This window comes from Puma concolor, chromosome A1 (assembly GCF_028749965.1).
Source record: "Puma concolor isolate L17-30 chromosome A1, mPumCon1.1.hap2, whole genome shotgun sequence".
NCBI lineage: Eukaryota > Metazoa > Chordata > Mammalia > Carnivora > Felidae > Puma > Puma concolor.
In genome coordinates, this window is record NC_141667.1 from 100,842,516 (window position 1) to 100,866,237 (window position 23,722).

A 23,722-nucleotide genomic window follows, 5' to 3' on the forward strand; every position below is an offset into this window, starting at 1 on the left:
ACATTATTTTTTTTTGCTATCAGAGTACAGTTGACCCTTGAACAACGTTGAGATTGGGGCACTGACCCCCCCCTCGGTCAAAAATCCACATATAACTTTTGACTCCCCAAAAACTTAACTACTCACAGCCTACTGTTAATCAGAAGCCTTAAGGAGAACATAAATCGCTGATTAAAATATACTTTTATGTTACATATATACTGTATTTGTTATTAAGAAAATTGTAGGGAAGAGAAAATACATTTGCAGTCCTGCACTTTATTTACTGAAACAAATTTGCATTCAAGTGGGCCTGCGCAATTCAAACCTGTGATGTTCCAGGGTCAATTGCCTTCCAGTAAAAGTTTTTTAAAAGTCCTAATTTAAAACAGATTTCTTAGTTTATACATATGAATAAAATTGACATTGTTTTTAACTCTGCAGGAAAGAGGAAAATTAAGTTTAAGTCTCAAAATGTATTCTTTGACTTTTGCAGCCTTTTTCTCATTGAACATGTTTGAGAGAGAGATGTATCAGTTCTGCTTCAGAAATCACCTAGAACCAAACTTATTCTAATATTTCTTAATCATGTTCATCCATTTGTGCAAGCTTTTTAAAGGCATATCATATTTGCAATAAATCCGTGGCAAAACTAGATAATACTGGGAGGCTTTGGTTTATTCTGCTAAGCTCCACCTTGCATTAAAGTAATAGAATAAGAGACTAAAGCTCATCAGTACCAGTCACCATTTTTCCTTAAAATATAGGAATACACAAGCTATGAATGAAAACATAATGAGAGCGATAAATGAGTGTTAAGCTACTGATAGGTGCCTAAGAATTAAGGCCTTAGAATGCAGACCTCCGACCCAAGCTGTAGAGCTATAAAACAGCTGAAATTCTTCGCGTACAGATGAATATATTACTGAGACGCAGGCGCCCATGTTTTTACAAGACTTTGCCACATTGTAGCATACTTCTTTATATTTTGTGTAACTCATGTATATAAGTTGAGAAAGATCTTCTGGTGGAATTTTTTTAATAGGTGATGCTTGTGATTATTTATAATCTTTTTTTAGCTTTTGATTATTGTGCCATTTTACTTAATTTATGTATTTAGAAAGCAAGCAAGCAAGCAAGCACATGCGCCCATGCACAAACAGGGTAGGGGCAGAGAGAAAAGGAGAGAAAGAATCTTAACCAGGCCCCACGCCCAGCACAGAGCCCAATGTGGGGCTTGATCTCAGGACTGTGAGTGAGATCAGGACCTGAGCAGAAATCGAGAGCTGGACGCTTAACTGACTGAGACACCCAGGTCCCCCTTATCGCACCACCATTCTATATGCCAAAAGAGGCAAAATTGAAGAATAACGACTTTGAGGTCTTCAAGTATTTATGGTCCTTGCTAAAGTATCTGTTGTCATTAGCAGATTTGGGCTCTGGCCCTTAACTATTAATTTGGCTTTGCCGTGTGTGTACAAATCTAGGCTTATGACTACTTTGTTCTTGATGAAGTTATATTCATGCTCCTGATTGAGTAGAATAATTAAACATAGAACTGAGAGATGTCCTGAAAATGACTTCAAATAAAATATGTGAATCTCCTAGGAAATTAGTAGCAACACACGAGTCTATTTAATTGGCAGATTTGGAGAAAGAAGTAGCTCTTACACTGTACAGAAAGTAGAAAGAACTTGAATTTATAAGTTGATCTTTTGGATCACATTTATTTGCATATCACAGCAACTATTGATGTCACCTCAAAAATTAAAAAGCAAAAATTAAAAAAATCTTTCTCTATTCGGAAAAAAATATATCAAAAGGTGGGCAATACATCAGGTTAATCATTAGTGGACATTATTGCAACCACGGTTCTGTATAAAGCTCTTTCCCCCGTTTATGTCCACAGTGACACTTTATTATTGTGGTAATTAATTATTTAACCCCCTCCCTGTTTATTGTATAATAATACATGTTAATTTTAGCAGAACTAGAAAATAGAGTAAATAAAATTAAAATATTAGATCACTGTTAATATTCTCATGCATATCCTTTTTCCATGTATATAGAAAATCAGTCACATATTGATTAAGTACACAGACTTTAATAATTGTCTTCCTACCAAAGTAAGTAATTCAGTACATACTATTTTGTGACCAGTGTTTTTTTTTTTTTAAACATATAATTAAGCCCATCTTCTCACTGGTAAATATGGATCTTTATCTCCTTTTCTGTTGTACAGATGTGCGTACTGGATTTACCTACTCATCTAATATTGAACATTGAGCCTGTTTTCAGTTTGGCTGTATTGTAAATAGTGTTACAGGAGCATCCTGTTAAATACACCCTCCTTGTGTGTGTGTGTGTGTGTGTGTGTGTGTGTGTGTGTGTGTGTGTGTATCTTTGTACACTTATCCAGTTATTTCCTTAGGATACATTCCTAGAAGTAGAATTGTTAGGACAAAAGCCATACACGTGTCTAAGTTTTTGTTGTTGTTTTTTTTAATTTTTATTGCCAAACTGTTCATTAAAACAAGTGGAACCAGTGACACTCCCAGGTCAATTTTCTTTTGTTATGTTGACACTGAATATTATAATTCAGTTACTTTTTGCCAGTCTGATAGACTAAAAGTTTTGTTTCTTGGCCTTTTGCGTTTCTTCATTGAACTGACAATTTATGTCCTTGTCCATTTTTCCTTTGCGTTAATAGTGCACTGTTAATTTGTTATTAATAAATCATTCTATCCAACAAATCCCTCTATGATTGTAACAATAAGCATAGTTGTATTCCTTCCACGTGGGTAAGAGAAAGAGATTGGAGCAGTCTTTGAGCCCTTCTAGAGTCTTGTTCATTAGAGTTTTGATCATTACATCAAAGAGCAGTTTTTGTTTTGTCATCAAAAGGCAGTTTTCTTTTAAAATTTCTGTACTGATGGGGCGCCTGGGTGGCGCAGTCAGTTAAGCGTCCGACTTCAGCCAGGTCACGATCTCGCGGTCCGTGAGTTCGAGCCCCGCGTTGGGCTCTGGGCTGATGGCTCAGAGCCTGGAGCCTGTTTCCGATTCTGTGTCTCCCTCTCTCTCTGCCCCTCCCCCGTTCATGCTCTGTCTCTCTCTGTCCCAAAAATAAATAAACGTTGAAAAAAAAAAAATTTCTGTACTGATAATGTTAGAAAAATCCATTTAGTTTCCTCAAATAGCATACAGAGTGTCTCAAATGGGAAGTGAAAGAAAAGGCTGGAATTGGAGTGCCATCATCTCTTATTTAAAATGTGTTTAGGGGGCGCCTGGGTGGCGCAGTCGGTTAAGCGTCCGACTTCAGCCAGGTCACGATCTCGCGGTCCGTGAGTTCGAGCCCCGTGTCAGGCTCTGGGCTGATGGCTCGGAGCCTGGAGCCTGTTTCCGATTCTGTGTCTCCCTCTCTCTCTGCCCCTCCCCCATTCGTGCTCTGTCTCTCTCTGTCCCAAAAATAAATAAACATTGAAAAAAAAAATTAAAAAATAAATAAATAAATAAAAATAAAATGTGTTTCATCTCCATTTTTCATAGTTCATTTGCTATGAAGATATTTTGTATGTCATCTCATCATTTTCGACTCTAGGTCCAAAAAAAATCAAGGGCATGATTCCTGAAATTATACTATCTAATTAAAACTAGTGAATGCTATTAGAGCAGATGAAACCTGCTTCAATGATTTTGATCCAGTCTTTTAAAGTGATGGCAGATGTTACTAGTAATATTATTTCATAGTAGGGGCACCTGGGTGGCTCAGTCAGTTAAGCAGCCAACTTTGGCTCAGGTCACAATCTCGCGGTCTGTGAGTTCGAGCCCCTCATCGGGCTCTGTGCTGACAGCTCAGAGCCCGGAGCCTGTTTCAGATTCTGTGTCTCCCTCTCTCTCTGACCCTCCCCCCTTCATGCTGTGTCTCTCTCTGTCTCAAAAATAAATAAACATTAAAAAAATTTTTTTTAAATATTATTTCCTAGTATATCGAATTTTGAGCCTAATAAAATGGTAAATTTTGCTTGTATTTATCCTTGTCCTCCCAACTTAATGTTTTCCAATCACTTTGGATGTGCAGTCATAACTGAAAACAGTAAACAGATCATTAGGTTAGATTGGAACTGTCAGTGTGGACACAAATGCCTGAGTCACTGCCCCAGTAGTAACATTTACTACTTCATATTTCATTACAGTGAACATGAAATTCTTTATAGTGAGATTTTACCTGTATCACCTCTCTTCTTAATCTCAGTGTTGTTACCTCAAGGAAGATGCCATATGGATAAAGATTCCATGATAAAAGCTTTGCAGAGATGGTTACTACAATAATTGGGTACTTCAGTTTCTTTCATCTCCTAGAAAGAAGCACAGCACTAAATTCATCTTGTTTATTTCTTGCCCTCTTAAGTCTAATAAGTGTATAAGAACAAAAGACTGAACACTTTTCCATAGATGCAGTGGTAACTAGGATAGGAATACCATTTTTTCATCTGTCTAGAAAGACAATGTTAAATGTGCTTACTGTACGTTGTTTTAACTTATGTTACCAGCTGTCAATTTATATTTGTGGAATCTAGTTTTGGGGGGACCAAAACACAAAAACATTATTCCAACATTTGAAGTAATTTGTCAGAATTATCGCCCAAACAAAAACACAGTTACCTGTGTACTTTCCAACAAAAGCTTACATGGTACTAAATTTTTTTTTAAGTAGAACTCTTTTTTAACAGAGTAAAATCCTTTCATTCTTCTTTCCTAAGTAGTCTATTTGAAGTAGGTCTTATTTCTGGGAAGAAATTTTTTTCTGCCTTTAATCTCATAATAAATATAGGTGTTCTCAACTATTAGTGTCCCATCTACAAAGTACATATTTCATATCTAAAGATTTTTAATATCTTTGGATCTAAAAAGGGTAAGAATTTTTCCCAATCACGATGTAATACAGACAAATGAATCGAGCCAGTGCTATGGTGGTTGTTTGTTTATGCCTACTAATTGGAACTTTCTTTGTTCCTTCTTCTTTGGGAATTCAGTTAAATTTTGTATGTCCTCATAATTTGGAACCCTGCATTAGTCCTCGTTACTGTCTCAGAGCAGATTTCACATTTTTTGGAGGCACATAAATTTTTCCATGCAGCCCCTGGAGTTATGTTTTCTAATGGAACCTTTTTAAAACTATAGAATATACTATTAGTTACATTTTTTCAATTTCTTTCAAGTCTGTAGCCCAGTGCCATTCACATTGTTTGGAAGATAATATGTAAAGATATAGAATGTTAAAAAAAATTTTTTTAAGACATAAATGTTATGTTCGTGTTCATTTAGTACAAAAATAGATTGTAGAACCTGAGTATAAAATCTTTATCAAAAACTTTTATGATTATTACCAATGACACTTAAAAGTCATACCTACTTTTAGTAGCAAAAATGCATTCTGAAATCGAGAAAACTTTATGTAGTAAAAGTATATGTCACTGTAACATATTGGTAACATCTTTCTGTGTAGGAAAATTATACCTTCAGAGTTAATAATTTTAGGAATTTTTGCCCCCAAATCATTAATATATTTATTTCAAAAAATAAACCTGGTTCTTGTCTGTATCCCTAATGAGCACAGTAGACTTCATGTAAAATAAGTAGTTAAACTTAGGAATAAATTAAGTGGAAGTATAATATACATATTTCCAACTCTTTTCATGCCTTCTCTAATGTACTTATTATATAAAACAAAATTATGAGTAAAAGGTTAGAAAATGGAGCTTAGAGAAACCGTCTCTGTAGATGGATAAAGCAGCTCCTTCAGAAACCATCTTTTTATCACTTCACTTCTGTTTCAAACTAGGTGAGTTTGCAAATAGCACTCACATGAAATCTTACCAATAAATGATTGTGGATTCTGGGAGTGTGAAATACTCAGTTTTATTTAAAGTTTATGTAAGATGTGGAGGAGTAACTGGTGATAGTTAAAATCAGAGGTTTTATTTAAATTTCAGGAAAAAGACAGTAATTTAAAAGAAGACACTAAAAATTGATTATTTGTAAATGTCTGCATATGTGATTATTAGCATTTTCCCTAAAAGAATGCAAAACAATGAAATTGGAGTCAAGTAAGTAGGGGATTGGTTATTTTTCATTCATAGTAAAAGTGAAGTGAAGTTTATCAGTGAAGTAATAGAAGTTTTTTTTTTTTTATCATTTTGTAGCGAAATCTTGCCATACATATAAAAAACTGTTATCTGTGTAGTCTTAAACATAAAAGCACTGGACTAGATTGTCTCTTTGTGCCCCTTTTACCCTTAGTGTCCCATGATTTTATGTGCTAAATAATTATTTCTGTAAGAAAACGTTTTCTAGTGAAGGAAGGAACTTTTTTTTTTCCAGAAAATGCTTATTTTTGCTGACTTGCTGCACATTAAGCCAATATATGTTATATGAGTGAAACGTCTTCCTTCTCTGCATTTCTCCCTCCTGTCATTAACCTGGATATGATATCTGGAATGTGGACTAAACTCTTCAACGCTGTATAAAATCTACTAACCTTTGTGCATTTGGTTGCTCAGCTTTCTAAAAACATCATTTCTAAACTGAAATAAACTGAATACCATTCTCTTTTAGAGATGATGACATGGCTATTCATTGGATTGGGATTGTTATGATTTTATTTTTCTTTCCAAGGTTGAAGAGATGGTGCAAAACCACATGACTTACTCATTACAGGATGTAGGTGGAGATGCTAATTGGCAGTTGGTTGTAGAAGAAGGAGAAATGAAGGTAATTCCCAGTAAAATGTTAGATTGCTAAATACAGCTGTGTTACAGTCATAGTATCATTACTGCCCAGTGATGTGAAAGAGGATAGCATTGTAAAATTCCTTTTAAACAGATTGTTACATATGATCAAAGAAATGTGCAACCCATTCTGTTTTGCCTGGGCCATGGAGAAAATAAATTTGGGGTTTTAGATATGAGCAAATCATAACTAGCTGATGGCTCTCTATTTGGATATTTCTCTTAATTTATTTTTTAATATATTAAATGATGTACCCAGATCACTTTGTTCTCCTTTTTGGTATATACTTCTAGTCCTTTCTCTCACTGCATCTTCTTTCAGTATTTGGAGATGGGTCTGCTAATCTTGTTCATATCCTTAAACACCAGAGACAGAGAATAGAGCAAGAACAAGATTTAGAGATGGATTCTAAACAGCAGCTGCATTGAATTTTGGATTACCTCGTGCCCAAGGCCATGCTAAAGATAAAGAGATGTTTAATAAGACTTTTCCAACCTGAAACTTTCGTTGGGGAAGGAGGATATTGACTTTTAAAGAGACTGTTACTTGTCTCTTTCTGATAATGTATTGAAGAAGAGCACAGATGAGTAGTGAAGAAAATTGGAAAAGAAAGAGTTCTCTGATTTGAAGCAGCTAGATTGTTTTACACTGAGGAGAAGCATTTGAACTATGTCTAGAAATGGAAGCAAAGTTCTGACAAAGATGAGGCAAGGGTCTTTTAGACAAAAAATACAACACAAGCAAAATCTTGAAGACAAAGTTCTTATTCAGGAGTTTTGAATAGACTGTATTGACCAGAATTATTCTAGCAATAGAGATACAATATTAAATATATTGGAATTTCTTTTCCTCCTGAATAGAGGACTAATTAAGAAGAAAAAAAGAAGAGACAAGCAATTGAGATAACAAAATATTAGCTATAAATCTAATAAGCTGAGGGGTACCTGGGTGGTTCAGTCTGTTGAGTGTCCGACTTTGGCTCAGGTCATGATCTCGTGGTTTGTTGGTTTGAACCCCGTGTAGGTCTCCATGCTGATAGCTCAGAGCCTAGAGCCTGCTTTGGATTCTGTGTGTGTCTCTCTCTGCTCCTGGCATTTGCACTCTGTCTCTCTCAAAAATAAACATTAAAAAAAATAATCTGTTACCCCAGACTTAAGCATAATGTTTCTGACATAACTAGATAATCACAGGCCTTCCCCCAAGAGTAAGCCCCAAAAGAAAACCAGGATACATATTCTCTGTAGAGGAAGGGGTGAGCCAAGCCTACCAGTCCTTATTCTGTACTCGACATTCACTTAGGACATTCCTTCCCCCCTTGGGAGGAGAAAGTGAAGGGGTGCAGAGAAACCAGAACCTGATAGTCTAGATGAAGTCCCTCCATGCAGAATGAAGAATAGAGAATAAGTGTTCCTACAGCCCACATTAGAAAGAGAGTGACTGGGGCGCCTGGGTGGCTCAGTCGGTTAAGCGGCCGACTTCAGCTCAGGTCATGATCTCGCGGTTTGTGAGTTCGAGCCCCGCGTCGGGCCCAGTGCTGACAGCTCAGAGCCTGGAGCCTGTTTCAGAATCTGTGTCTCCCTCTCTCTGACCCTCCCCCGTTCATGCTCTGTCTCTCTCTGTCTCAAAAATAAATAAACGTTTAAAAAAAAAAAAAAAAAAGAGAGTGACTGCATTGTGGATAGTGTGAAATAGCCCGACGAGAGAGTAGTCTATTGTCTGTAGCAGTAGGTTAGCCACTGTATACAAAGTAACATTTTATTTTTTTTTTTTAATTTTCTTTTTAACATTTATTTATTTTTGAGACAGAGAGAGACAGAGCATGAACAGGGGAGGGGCAGAGAGAGAGGGAGACACAGAATCGGAAACAGGCTCCAGGCTCAGAGCCGTCAGCACAGAGCCCGATGCGGGGCTCGAACTCACGGACCGTGAGATCATGACCTGAGCCGAAGTCGGACGCTCAACCGACTGAGCCACCCAGGCGCCCCTACAAAGTAACATTTTAGGAAGATTAAGCTCATAAGGAAGAAACCAGAGACCAAGTATACCACTTGAGAGGGTCAAGTACATAGTGATGAAAGCCAGCTAAAAGAAGTAACCAATAGTAGAAAAGTCAAGCTGTTGAATAGTAGAAGAGTCAAGAATCTCCTACACGATGAGTAATGAGCTTAATAGCTATGTGAAATGTGAGGGGAGGAGTTAAAAGTCTAAACTTTCCAGTTCAGGTGACTGGAAAATAGCAGTCCCAATAACATGAATAAATGAGCATATAGGAAAAAGTAGTTTGGTGAAGGACATTTTAAAAAAGAAACTGTAGGGGCGCCTGGGTGGCGCAGTCGGTTAAGCGTCCGACTTCAGCCAGGTCACCATCTCGCGGTCCGTGAGTTCGAGCCCCGCGTCAGGCTCTGGGCTGATGGCTCGGAGCCTGGAGCCTGTTTCCGATTCTGTGTCTCCCTCTCTCTCTGCCCCTCCCCCATTCATGCTCTGTCTCTCTCTGTCCCAAAAATAAATAAATGTTGAAAAAAAAAAAATTTAAAAAAGAAACTGTATGTGAAATGCCTAACAGTATCTGGACCCATAAAGCACTCCATAAATTGAGAGCTAGTTCTTATAATAACATTATTCATTTCATGTTGATGAAATTAACTTCTTGTAAAACTTTCTGAAGTAACCTATAACTTTGAAATAATTAATTTTACTTAGCAGTTTAGGTACACAACTTCAGTATTTAAAGCAAGATAGCATAGATCTTCGTGTCATTTTAGCTTTCAGTCATTGATTCAACAAATAATTGAGAGCCTACTGTGTTTCAGATACTATTTTAGATGCTGGGTCTGAGGCATTGAACAAAACTGCTGTGCATTGGTATCCTTAAGGAGGTGATATTCTAAACCAGGCTTAGTTTAACAACTCCTGTAATTAGGTGTTCATTGCGTATGCATGTTTTTCATAATTGAAGTTTACCTCAGATTTGTAGTTTTAAGTGTTTTTTATGTGTTGTCTGTGTTAATAATTTGCAATTTAAGATTTTCTTTTAGCAGAATATTTATATTCCATATATAGATTTTCATAAATAAAATTCTAAAAAGCAGCTAAATTTAAAAACCTGCTTTCAGGTTTGTACTTTAGGGGTTTAATTCTTATTTTTTAAACAGGTTTTTAAATATATCCTCTTTAGGTATATAGAAGGGAAGTAGAAGAAAATGGGATTGTTTTGGATCCTTTGAAAGCTACCCATGCAGTGAAAGGCGTTACAGGACACGAAGTCTGCAATTATTTCTGGAATGTTGATGTTCGCAATGATTGGGAAAGTAAGCTGCCATTATTAATATATCTTAATATAATTATTTCAAATTTAATATCAAAGCCAACCTAGTTTTTTGCATCTCATATACAGTTTACAAAGTCATTGTAGAAAATACCTGGAGAATCTGACAGTAGCTTGCATTTACTTTTTTTTAAGTTGCATTTAAATGGAGCATTTTGCTGTACAGAATGCTTCTTGCTATATTATAGCATTTGATCCAGTATTTCAATAATCCTGCATGATAGGTAGGTAAAAAAAAAAAAAAAAAAAATAGGTTAAGTGACTTGTCAGAAGCTACAGAGCCTAGTTAGTGGAAAGACTGGGACTAAAATTAAAGGTTTCTGTTTTATCATCTGCTTTTCCAGATTGTTTTGTGTCCCTTGTAAACCCTGGATAAATCCTGCTGTGGTCTGTTGAGAGTTATTCTTGGAGTGTGTGTGTGTGTGTGTGTGCATGCGTGTGTGCGCGCGCGCCTCTTAGTCACCAAATTTCATAAATAGAGATAGTTTTGAACATCATAAGATGTTTATCTATGACAGTTCGACATTCTTTTTTCACAAATATAACCAACTAAGCTTAGGACAGTTTCTTCAGCTTCAATAAATTAGGAATTATAGGAAAGTGTCATAGTATTAGATAGGAATTTGCATCTGAGTAATTAATACATGTGAGTAGAATTGCTTTCTTGATGTGGAAGCTAGAGATTGAGCCAAAGAAAATGAGATTTCCTTATGATCAGGTGTCATGGCCCCTGTAGCCCTACTATTAAGTCTTAACCACCTTCCATTTAGACAGCCTACATAGGGCAGAATCCTGCTCATGTTACTACAATGTCCATCAGTATAAATGAGTTAATCACATTCTAGAAAGAGGCAATGTATCTTTTTGGCTACTAATATTTTCTCTTCATTTCAGCAACTATAGAAAACTTTCATGTGGTGGAAACATTAGCTGATAATGCAATCATCATTTATCAAACGCACAAGGTAAAGATCTCTTCATCCCAAAAGGATTTCACCCTAATTCAAACTGAGACATAGAAATTCTCTCGAGTAAAATTTGGCAGGAAGTTAAATGCCATAAAAGATCCACAGACTTTATTAATGATGCATGAATGTCACATATTTGAAAGGATATCAGCTCCTTTAAAGCAGAACCCGAGACAACCTGAGAAATAACCCAGGAACAGTGTGTTTGATAAAGACCTCCAGTTAGTTATGTGCACTTAAAGTTTAGAAAAGAAAATACTGAAACCCAAGTAAATATTTTTCTAGCATCTAGTCTTTATAGGAGAGAAGTCATAGTTACCACCTACAAAAGAGAATCATAGGAGTGCCTGGGTGGCTCAGTTGGTTAATAAGCTTCTGAGTCTTCATTTGGGCTCAGGTCATGTTCTCACAGTTTGTGGGTTCAAGCCCCATTTCAGGCTTCACACTGGCACCACAGAACCTGCTTGGGATTCTGTCTCTGCCCCTCCCCTGCTGATGCACACACACACTCTCTCTAAATAAATAAATCTTTCTCTCTAAATAAATAAGTAAACATTTAAAACAGTGAATCATAGTTTCCTCTGGCAACAATGTTAAGTGGAATGGAAATTAGTTATTAATGTATGTTAAGATTGATAAGAAAGTCATGTAAGTAGATCATCTGAAAGCAAAGGAAAATTGCCATGCATAACTATTAAGAAGTTGGTCATACACCAGAGCACACAGAAACATTGTCCTAAATTGGTTCACTTTCATACTGCTTTCATTTCACATTCATTTCATTTCTTCCTGTGCTATCCTAGGTATTTAAATTTTAAGAATTAGGGGCTCCTAGGTGGCTCTGTCATGTCAGTTAAGCATCCGACTTTGGTTTCAGCTCAGGTCATGATCGCACATTACATTAGATGTAGCCCCACATCAGGTTCTGTGCTAACAGTGTGGAGCCTGCTTGGGTTTCTCTCTTGCTCCTCTCTCTGTTTCTGCCCCTCCCCTGCTTATTCTCCTTCCCTCTCTTTCTTTCTCAAACTTTAAAAAAAATTAAAGAGTATTTCCCTTACCTGATTCTACTCTGTTCCCTGAAAATTGCCAAATAATATATTGTATAAAGGATAATAAAAGGGGTGGGGAGGATGGGCAAAATAAATGAAGGCAATTAAGAGGAACAAACTTCCAGTTATAAAAAAAGTAAGTCAGCATGGGGAATGTAGCTAATAATATTGTAATAGCGTCATGGTAACAGATGGTGACTACACGTATTGTGGTGAGCACTGGATACCGTATAAAATTGTCAGATCAGTGTGTTTTACACCTGAGACTCACATTCATTTTAAAGAAAGGAAAATAAAGGAATTATAATTTTGGAAAGATCCATCAAATGTGATATTGTATGTTATATAAGAAATACAATAATTCAACAGGTACTTTATTTTTCTTTACTTTAAATGACTTTTTAATTTGAGCTGAATATATGAAAATATTTTAGGTTTGTTATGTATTTCTTAAACTCAGTTTTGTCATATGAGGCATCTCCTATGTAATGAGAGTGAGCTAGGCTTGATTTTACATGGCACCTGCTCAAGAAATGTATAATAAGTACATTATATGTCAACTTCGCTTCAATTAAAAAAGAAGTGTAACAATGAAGATTCTTCTTTAATATACAGATTTGGGGAGTCTAAGTGACACCTAAAACTTAGCAGATGTTAAAAAAATCAATTAATTGTCAATAATGTGGAATGAAGAGAAATGACCAGTAATTTAGAATCAGAAGAATCTTGTAATCTGAAGGTAATTGATCCTTGAAAACAGTCTGCTGAAAGTATTTCACTTGGTAAATCATAGGTGGAGCGAAGAATTTATATAGGTTATATTAAGGTCACTTGAAAAATAAAACTAAAAACTATTAAAATAATACCTCTTAAATTTAACACAATTTAAATTACAGTTATAATTGAATAAACAGATTGTTCTAGCATAATTTTTTTCAAAAAAATTCAATAATGCTCTGCAACATCTTGCCCTTTACATTTGGCTTCTTTTATAATCTGGTTTCTTATTTTATTTTATTTTTTTTTAATGTTTATTTTTGAGACAGAGAGAGACAGAGCATGAATGGGGGAGGGGCAGAGAGAGAGGGAGACACAGAATCGGAAACAGGCTCCAGGCTCTGAGCCATCAGCCCAGAGCCTGACGCGGGGCTCGAACTCACGAACCGTGAGATCGTGACCTGAGCTGGAGTTGGGCACTCAACCGACTGAGCCACCCAGGCGCCCCTATAATCTGGTTTCTTAAAGAGGGCTACTTATCTCCTGATATTTAAGTCATCCTCACTCTGTAAATTTTTATCTTCTCATCATCCTTGTGGATTTGCATTCATTCGTTCAAACATGGCCCAATTTTCCTTTATTATTGGCTTTGCTCAACACTACTTTCATCGATTTCATAAAATGTAGCATCTTTAAAAGATAACCATTTTACTTTCCAATGAAACTCAACGCTTAAGAAAGTCAGTGCACAGATTGTCTCTTATTTAAAAGTACATAGTCTCAGTTTCCAGAGACCTCATTTCCATATCATTCCAACGTGTTTTATGTTTCCTGGCATACTGTAAAGTTGAAAGATTCAGTCTGATTTGGTATTCTTCAAATGTGCTTATATCAAAGAAGCAGTCTTCTTACTAAAATCTTAGCTTTTAAGTCTCTGAACACTTTAAACAGAGGTTTAATACTAAAAAGCAGAACATTACCAAGGACTAGGGAAGGAATTAATTGCTTACTGAGTATAGAGTTTCTGTTCAGGGTGATAAAAAATTTTGGACATTGTGCTGATGTTTACATAATATTGTGAATGTAATGTCATTGAATTGTACACTTAAAAATGCTTTAAATGGCAACAATTTTTGTTATATATATCCACAATTTTAAAAAAATTACTTTGATGATATTCTGCAAAGCAGTTAATTCACTGTTCATAATTAATCCTTTGCTGGGTATTTTCAGATGCTTTCCATTTAAAATTTGACAGATTGTACCTTCACCTAAGATACTTATTTTTGTTTTATTTATTTTTGTTTAACATTTGTGTCTCTGTTAGTTCCGTATTACATATGAATTTAAAAGTAATTCGGCTTTTCAAAAGATATTTACTTCTTCCACAGAGGGTGTGGCCTGCTTCTCAGCGAGATGTATTATATCTCTCTGCCATTAGAAAGATACCAGCCTTGACTGAAAATGACCCCGAAACTTGGATAGTGTGTAATTTTTCTGTGGATCACGACAGTGCTCCAGTAAGTGCACTTGTATAAATGTGTATAGTTGTATAGTATAAAGCTAAATATACAGTGTGGGACAAAAGTGACAAACACATATGACACACACTGGTACTTGATTTGATAACGTTTCTTAGATTTTGTTTTATATTGGATTGGCTCCTTGGAACACTATAGCCCTTGTGTGACTTGAGGGCAGTAGTCATGGCTGTGAACATGTAGCAGGGGCTGTTTTCCTTTCCCCCTGATGTTAAAACGCGGAGACAGAACTGAATGGGTACATAAGTGAAGCTACTTTCTACAAGCTTCCCTCTCAAGCCATGATCAGCTACTGGCAAAACCCCTGTGGTTTCTATCTCAGTTGAGTTCCATCTACTACTGAAGAGGAGGGAAAATCATTCCTGATGTCATGCAGCTTGGCATGTGTTATTTAGTGGTGCTAATAAGATTTTGTTGGACATTTTGATGAGCTTTGGTTTTGGATAACCTAATGTGCTATTAGAACAATAGGGATTATAAAATACAAGGCATCTATTACACTGGTGTTTTGTTTTTATTTTTTGTTTTGGCAGCTAAACAATCGATGCGTCCGTGCCAAAATAAATATTGCTATGATTTGTCAAACCTTGGTAAGCCCACCAGAGGGAAACCAGGAGATCAGCAGGGACAACATTCTATGCAAGATTACGTATGTAGCTAATGGTATGTGTTTTGAGGTTTCTTTTGATACTTTGGTAATGTAGATTTTCTTTTTTTTTTTAAGTTTATTATTTTTAGTAATTTCTACACCCAGTTTGGGGCTTGAACTCAGGACCCCAAGATCAAAAGTCGCACGTTCTTCTGACTACACCAGCCAACACCCCTAGATTTCTTATTATGATCTCCATGCCTTTTTAGTTTTTCTCCTTTAGATTAATGATTTTTAATTTGGAGTGATGTGTACCAAAATTATCAGGAAACTTTGAAAATATCCACATCTGAATTTCATCCCAGAACTACTGTATCAGAATTTAAACTTCATCTCTAGATCACTATCACATATGCTTGGTTTAAAAATCCATCTATTATATATTTGCCTAATAGAATATATGTATGATTAGAAATAAAAGCAATAATGGTAAAGAAAATTAATAGTTCTTTTTCTTATTGTCAGGCTTTTTTGTATTCTGAATTATTGCCTGCTTTGGATTCTTAACTACACCCATTTCCTACTTGCAGTAGTCACTGGAATCCCTCCCATCAAATCCTCAAATCTTCTTTGTACAGGGCTGTAACTGCTACTGTGTTTGAAGAGACAGTTATGTCCGAGTGATATTGTTTGATTATAGTAGAGTTTGACAAATTTATCTTACATAACCTGAAATGTTGCTATATTAATATTTGCATTTAATTTAGGGAGCCAAGAACGTATTAAATAGGTAATAAATGCTCTCTTGTTTGCTATGTGTCCTTGTCTGGTGGTTAGCATTAAGGAATTAGCAGTCAGGACTTTAAGAGATGTTAACTGTTCCAACACGAGAAAATTTTGAAAGCAAAGGAAGTAAATGAGTGCTTCCCATACATTTGGAGAATTGTATCTTAACGGGCTTTATTTTAATTTTCCTTTATCTTGCAGTGAACCCTGGAGGATGGGCACCAGCCTCAGTGTTAAGGGCAGTGGCAAAGCGAGAGTATCCAAAGTTTCTAAAACGCTTTACTTCTTATGTCCAAGAAAAAACTGCAGGAAAACCTATTTTGTTCTAGTATTAACAGGTACTGGAAGATATATATTACCCTTTTTTTAAAACTTTGATTAATATGACTCTGCAGATATTAAAATTTAGTTAATTGTTGAAAGTGATTTTAATGTGTTTTACAATGTTCCCAAAGGTGTAATTTTTAAAGCCTTTAAAACTTGTTTTCTTCTGCTTATATGAGACAATGTTTGCTTATGCAAAGACATTTTAACATTATAGAGCTATAAAATTCTAGAAGTACAAATTCCCTGTATTCTTCCCTTCCCAGAAAGTACTTGAGGTTCATTGTTAATTCTTCCATACTTTTGTATGTATGTAGTGAATGATGTGTATTCTTGAGTATTTGTTAATAATACTTGTTTATTCTATACTTCTTGTTTTGCAGCTTGCTTTTTCTCTTTAACAATATATCTTGACTAGTACTGCATATAAAGACATGAGATATATAAAACTATCTTATTCCATAAACAACTGTTACATGAATGTTGCAGAATTTATTAACCAGTCCCATCATAATGTTGGTTCCATATTTTGACTGTCAGATAATGCTGTGTTGAACATCTTTCCATAAAGTGCTGGAATCTTTAATTCTTTTTCAAGAAATGATATGTTAACGTGGTTCAAAAGTCAGGTGTGAAAAGATGAACAGTGAAATTTATCCCTTGCCCCTGCTCACCCAGTTTTGCCTTTCCCCCACCCCCAAACTGAAAGAGTATAAGTGCTATTTGTATGTCTTTTCCAGAGAATTTTTTTTTAATTTTTTTTCACGTTTATTTATTTTTGAGACAGCAAGAGACAGAGCATGAACAGGGGAGGGGCAGAGAGAGAGGGAGACACAGAATCGGAAGCAGGCTCCAGGCTCTGAGCTGTCACCACAGAGCCCGACGCGGGGCTCGAACTCACGGGCCACGAGATCATGACCTGAGCCATAGTCAGACACTTAACCGACTGAGCCACCCAGGCGCCCCTCCAGAGAATTTTTTATGCCTGAGCAAGCAAATACAAGTGTATGTCTCCCACACTTACACCTTTTTGTTGTTGTTGAAGAAAATACATTGTTCTGCATCTTGTCTTTGCGCTTACTTTACTTTGAAGGTCTTTGCATATCAGTATGGACCTTCCTCATTATTTTTTTGTGGCTATACAGTATCCCATTGCATGGATATACATAATTTTCTAACCAGTCCTCCCTTGCTAGATACTCAAGTTGTTTCCAATTTTTGCTGGAACGGTGTTACAAGTATATCCACTTATAAGTTTATATGTGGGATAAATTGCTAGATATGACACTGCCAGCACTTCCAGGGGTGGGGGATTGTGCGTTTTTATTTTAGATATTGCCCATAAAGAAGTTGTGTTAATTTATCATCTCACCAGCAATAATGTATTGGAGTGCCTATTTCCCTTTACCCTCTCACACAGTGTATGAAATAAAACTTGGATTATTCCCACCTTGATAGGAAAGAAATACTTTCTCTATAGTTTTTATTGTCTTTCTCTTACTATGAATAGTTTGAACATTTCTTGGTCCATTTGAGAGAAATTTGTATAATTCTGTTTCTGTGAACTCTCAGTATGTGTTAACATTTAAATTTTTAATAGATATTACCAAAGTATAATTCATAAACTGCAGTATTTATGAATGTTCTCTTATTCTCACCTATGTTAGATATTAAATCATTGGCTGAGAAGTTTATATTCTTTTTTTTTTTTTTTTAACGTTTATTTATTTTTGAGACAGAGAGAGACAGAGCATGAACGGGGGAGGGTCAGAGAGAGAGGGAGACACAGAATCTGAAACAGGCTCCAGGCTCTGAGCTGTCAGCACAGAGCCCGACGCGGGGCTCGAACTCACGGACCGTGAAATCATGACCTGAGCCGAAGTCGGACGCTTAACCGACTGAGCCACCCAGGCGCCCCGAGAAGTTTATATTCTTGAGTAATTTAGATTATTGTATTCTTGAGTCTTTAGATTAAATTAGTATGTTCAATAGTATTATATAATGACTGATATTTTTAACTAATTCTGGTTTCTGATGTTGTTTATAGTATGCCTCTCTTAAAAAAAAAAAAAAAGGCTAAATTTATTGTCAGATGCTAACAACAGAGTTGTTGCATTGATGTCCCAGATATTTAGCCTTTCCTAAGAAAAAGCTTACCTGAAAATGTTAAACAGATTCTAATCTTACCTGAATGGTTAGTGTTTTGGGATATAGCTTGACCTTTGAGAGATTCTGTCTTCAAGTGCAAGTGCATTGCATAAGTGTACTGGCTTTTGGAATATCTCATACTTTAGGATTGTTATGGCTAGATCTAGACACAAATTTGCTGATTTTATCTTTGCCCTGTTACCTCAAATTAACCAGAAACGTGATGCTGTGTCATGGCAGCAGGCCATGTCACCTGACTTAGCTGGTTGTCTCTCCCCACAGCCTTAAGATTTCTAAAGAATGCTATTTGCTCTAATCAAGACCAAGTGTGCAGCTATAATCTGCTTTCTCTCTTCATCTCTACCCCCAGCCTTGCTAAAATGAGCAGGGCAGAAAATATAACCATCTATTAAGGAAAAGAAATCAGAATGCAGTCATGTATAGAACTTGCTCTCACCTATGTTTGAAAAGAAGAATTTTCTTAAGCATTTGTAAAATACATGCTAACATTATTAACAGCATTTTGCCTCAGAACTGTTGGATTTAGGGCATTGTTTATTGACTGTGTGCATGTGTCTGTGTGAGTCTGTGTCTGTGTCTGTGTGTGCACACAGTACCTAGCAGGGAGGGGGTTGAAATCCATCTCAGAGGAAGGAGGTAGCATTGTTTGTGGATGTATGTGTATGTATGCAAAGACAGAACTATGAAGATTCAGTGGCCACAGCTTAGCTCTGGCCTTGAGTCCAGGTTGAGCTTCTTTCTGACAAAGCACCAAATTCAAACCTTAACACCATAGTGAAAATCTTTGTTTACCTAAAGTAATATTTGTTTCATAATAAGTTTGGACAGATGTATGTATGAAGTGGATTCTAGCATTGAAATTTTAGGAAAGCTATCCTAATTTTAGTGATGAAGAAATTATAACTTCCAATAGTGTTTATGATCTTTAGTGAAATTTCATAAAGAATTAATGAGGTCCAAAGATAGTTAAAACTCATAGTCAATTCTTGATAACTGGTATTTTATAGCATAATTTTTATTGAAGACTAAGAAGAAGGAAATGCTGGTTTTGGGGGTGTAAACCCAGAGAATTCTGGTTGATTCCCTCTTTGCTTATCTATGGTATATTTCCCTTCTTTTTTGAGTTTTCAAAACGTTCCTTCTGTTCCTTGCTGATCAGTTTCAAATATGTAAGGTTTACAATTTTAACATTTTTAACGGTGAAAATCTATAAAGCATAAATATTTAATAGAGATCTGTGTATTCCATGAATTCACAGGGTAGGAGGAATCTGTTCTGGTAGTCTTGCCACTCTCAGTAATAATGTATTTCTTAATTGTTTACTTATTTTCTTTCCTGCAGTGACTGAAGCAAGGCTGTGTGACATTCCATGTTGGAGGAAAAAAATAAAAAACAAAATTGAATGCTCTAAGCTGGAACGTAGGATCTATAGCCTTGTCTGTGGCCCAACACCCTGGCCTTGTGTACAAAAATGAAGAAATATTGCAATAGCAAAGGTGAACATCTAACACTAGCTGTCTCCTGCTAGATCTCCTCGCTCAGCATATAACTATAAATACATGTAAAATTACATGTATATGGCTATATTTTTATTTGCTTGCTCCTAGAAGAGAAAAAAAGAAAATCAACTTTGAATCACAACTAGGAATTGATGCTTTAATTTTTGGAAACTTTTTCAGAATTTTTAATTTACTATGGTCCGGCCTAAGATCCTCATTTGTATCAGGTTTTGTGCACAAAAGAAAAGCACAAAAGTTGAATGCACATGGGGCATGTGCTTTCTGTGCACCAAATATCTGGATGGGGTTCTTTTTTCAGGCCTATGGTTAAATCTGTGTTCAGAATTTTTTGACTTTTTTGCTTTGTATAATCATAGAATTCATTGCTGCTGATTTCTATAATGATTCATGTTACGTAAAGTGTCTCTTAATAACTGAGGGCTGTCAAATAACCTGTGATTTCACCTTTTCTATAGTCTTACTCCTATGAAGAACCTTGGTTCTGATGGAGAAAGAGTGAAAAGCTTTATTTTTTCCCCCAGGTATCTTTATATTTCTATTGTATTTTTAGTTGTGTAATGTGTGCTACAGATTTTTTTCAGTTTGTTTACAAACACAATTTGGTAATTCCTAAATTGGTTCTGTCTGCCTCCAAATGGAAACAGAAATCTTGTGGGTATAAACTACTTTTTGGTACACTGGTAAGGATAAAATGAGCTCATATTTTCTCAAAATTTGTAAGAGGATATATGGTATTTCTTGTTAAGGTAAATCAGGCTGTTGGGGTTTGACACTTGATTCAGTATTTCTGGTGTTCGTAACAGGCATGTTTGTCAGTTCTTCTAATTTGGCTCAGTTTAAAAGATATGTTGCAGGATATGCATATAAAATGTGAGCAGTGCTCCGGTTTGCCTCTTGATCAGAATTTGCAGCAGAGCAGTAAAGGATTCCATGTGATTCAAACTGAAATTCTTTCCTTACTTGCTGTAAGAGCTTAAATGTAAAATACCTTCTTTAGTTTTAGGCCTCTGTGAAAAACCTTGAAGCATGGAGTTGAGGCAAGGAATGGTACTCACTGAAGTAGAAATGACTGCCCACTTCAAAATATTCATTGTGTTTATACACAAATGTGCTTACATATGTCAGAGGCATTTTGTAGATGCTATGCTGACTTGTTCATCTCTGTAGAAACACAGAAATCAGACCCATTTTGTAAAGCAGAAAGTCATGTCACTTGGAACATGTCCTGTATATATTTCATACATGGTAATGGAGTCTTTATGATAAATGCAAGGTGATAATTTAATGATGGGATTAGTCTGATCACTTAATATGCACAATCCTGGAAGTGAATTACTTGCATCAGATATAGTGGTATTTATTATTCTGTACAGAGAGAAAAATACATATAAAACATATGCTTATATTACATGCACGCAGATTTCATGTTCCATAAATCTTTTCTATTTTTTAATTTACCTTTCTCTAATGATGTGCATGGAATATGCCTTATACAGAAAAATGCTGTTCATAATTTGACTATGTGGAAAAGTGCCTATATGGTGGTAATGCTAGTAAGGCAAATAAGACAAATTATCATATGAGTTTACTACATCACCAGTTAACATTTTATATTGTGATGTTTAAAAAAGAAAAGTTTATACCTCAAATGTGTATTTTATTTTACAATCAGCTGTGGGGTTGGGATGGGAATATGGGAGGGTTGGGGAGGGAAGGTTTATTAACCTTAAGCCGCTGATGGGAATCTTCAAAAAAAATTCTCTATGCCCACTATAAATGTTCCTCTGTTTGCCATTTTTGGTAACTATCATGAACATGGACAAGTAACTCTTTCATAACTAAATTGAATAGCTTCATTTTACAGAGGTATGGAAAACTTAACAAAGCAATGTCTAAATCTAATTATCATTAGTTGCATTTGCACTAACTGTTAGATACACTTTTGCAATTCTGTAAATGAAATGATTACACTAAAAATATTTGTATAAAAAAAAGAAGATACATTTTACCTTTAGATAACTGTACAGGTACTTCACTAGAGTTAATCCCATCCAGTCAGATTTAGAAATGAGTTGGGGAATGCGAAAAGAGTTTTAAAGAGCTGAAAATTGGAGAGGTACTAGCCATTTTAAACAATATTCAGACCCTCTAGAATTATTTCTGTGTGGCTAATTCTTTAATCAGTATCTGAATATACATGATGTTTTCCCAAACACAGTAATTTCTTCTGTCTCCCAAACAAAAACAAAAAACAAAAAAAATGATCCTTTTACTACTCTCTTTTCAACTAGTTCACTCTTTTGTACTGTGATAGAAATTTGGAAAATACTGGTAATGATGGGTTTTGTCCCTGACTGCCCACTGTACAGGACAGGAGAGCACAGTGTTTCACTTGGAACTCAGGACTCCTGATTTTGAGGTGGAGGGTGATCACAGCAGCTCTTGGTTTGGGAACACCACAAAGGCGATCGAGGTAGACCGAGGAGGGGATGGCTGGGAGGGAGGTGTAAGAACACAAAATAAGGAAAAGGAAGAATGGGTTTCCCGTTTGTTGAGTTTCATCGGCTAACTTGTGCACCTATACAACATCAGTGTCAACTGCTATTGAGAACATTTTAGTTGGGCTGAGCTGGTTCTCTTGTGAAATTGTGCTGGTTAATTAAGCTTATCAATTGTTTGTTCAATTAAACACTTTCACCAGTATTTAGTCCGAGTTGTACAGACAATGTATTTGGATTACTGTCATTGTTCACCTACAAACTCAAAACATAATCATTTTAAAGTACCTTGGGAGTGTGTAGAGTGTAACTATTCTATAATAGCTTTATGATCCTGATGATGTTTTTAAAAAATAATAAAGTTGGATCTTCCATGTTACAATCACAAAATTAAAACCAGTATTTAAAAGTGGAAAAGTATTAAAATATTATGGACAAATGTACTTGCTTGCTTGTTTTCCTTAACCCCTAGATACTGCCTGCATAATTCTAAATTTTTTTTAATGTTTTTATTTATTTTTGAGACAGACAGAGTATGAGCAGGGGAGGGGCAGAGAGAGAGAGACACACACACAGAATCCGACGCAGGTTCCAGACTCTGAGCTGTCAGCACAGAGCCTGATGAGGGGCTTGAACCCACGAACTGCAAGATCATGACCCGAGCTGAAGTCGGACACTTAACCGACTGAGCCACCTAGGCGCCCTTGCCTGCATAATTCTGAATAGTTAAGAGCTTGAAATAACTCCAGTTTAATATTTTTTAAACTAGAGGTTGTAACCCAGTTAGGGATCAAGAAAGCCACGTAAATATTTTTCAACAAAATAGAACAGAATGGAATAGATCAAGTACATAGCATGTGAATATATATATATTTTTTTAATGCTTATATTTTTGAGAGAGAGTGAGACGTAGCATGAACAGAGAGGGTTAGAGAGAGGTGCTGACACAGAATCTGAAGCATGCTCCAGGCTCTTGAGCTGTAAGCACAGAGCCCAGTGTGGGCTGGAATTCATGAGCTGCGAGATCGTGACCTGAGCCGAAGTTGGGCATTCAAATGACTGAGGCACCCAGGCCCCGCGTGAATATTTAAATATTTTGTGAATCTTTTTTTCATAGGTGTGTGTGTGTAGTGGATTATAGTGTGAAATGAATGTCTTACTTATGAAAGCTGATGCAAAGTTTTTTCAGATTGCTAGAAAGTAAGGCCATATATAGTTGGGTATTTCTAAAATGAAAGCACAGTGCCAGTCATGCACTTAAAATTCAACTACATGTAGTGGTAAATAAATCCTGTCTCGTTTATTTAAATTACATGGACAGCTCCACTTGTTACACTTAGGGAATCTATGCTCTAGGACAACCATGAGAAGGGAAGTGTGGATTTGCAGTTCAGTCAGTGGGTTCCTCCATGGTTATATTGAAAGACACTGAGCATATTTCTCTCCTCATGTTCAAAGATATATACCA

At 36.0% G+C, this 23,722-nt stretch overlaps 1 protein-coding gene across 3 annotated transcripts in view; it reads left to right on the forward strand.

Annotated features, from left to right (window-relative positions):
* The window catches only part of CERT1 (ceramide transporter 1), a 105,614-nt gene extending 82,917 nt beyond the window's left edge, over positions 1-22,697 (forward strand). For all 3 annotated transcript variants that reach the window (XM_086698644.1, XM_086698637.1, XM_086698629.1), the window contains 7 exons: positions 6,655-6,750; positions 9,944-10,076; positions 10,988-11,058; positions 14,219-14,347; positions 14,902-15,031; positions 15,945-16,081; positions 19,578-22,697. In XM_086698644.1, coding sequence (XP_086554770.1) covers positions 6,655-6,750; positions 9,944-10,076; positions 10,988-11,058; positions 14,219-14,347; positions 14,902-15,031; positions 15,945-16,072 — 687 coding nt within the window. In that variant the 3' untranslated portion in view covers positions 16,073-16,081; positions 19,578-22,697. The remainder of the gene's footprint in view (positions 1-6,654; positions 6,751-9,943; positions 10,077-10,987; positions 11,059-14,218; positions 14,348-14,901; positions 15,032-15,944; positions 16,082-19,577) is intronic.
* Positions 22,698-23,722: the final 1,025 nt, after the last annotated feature.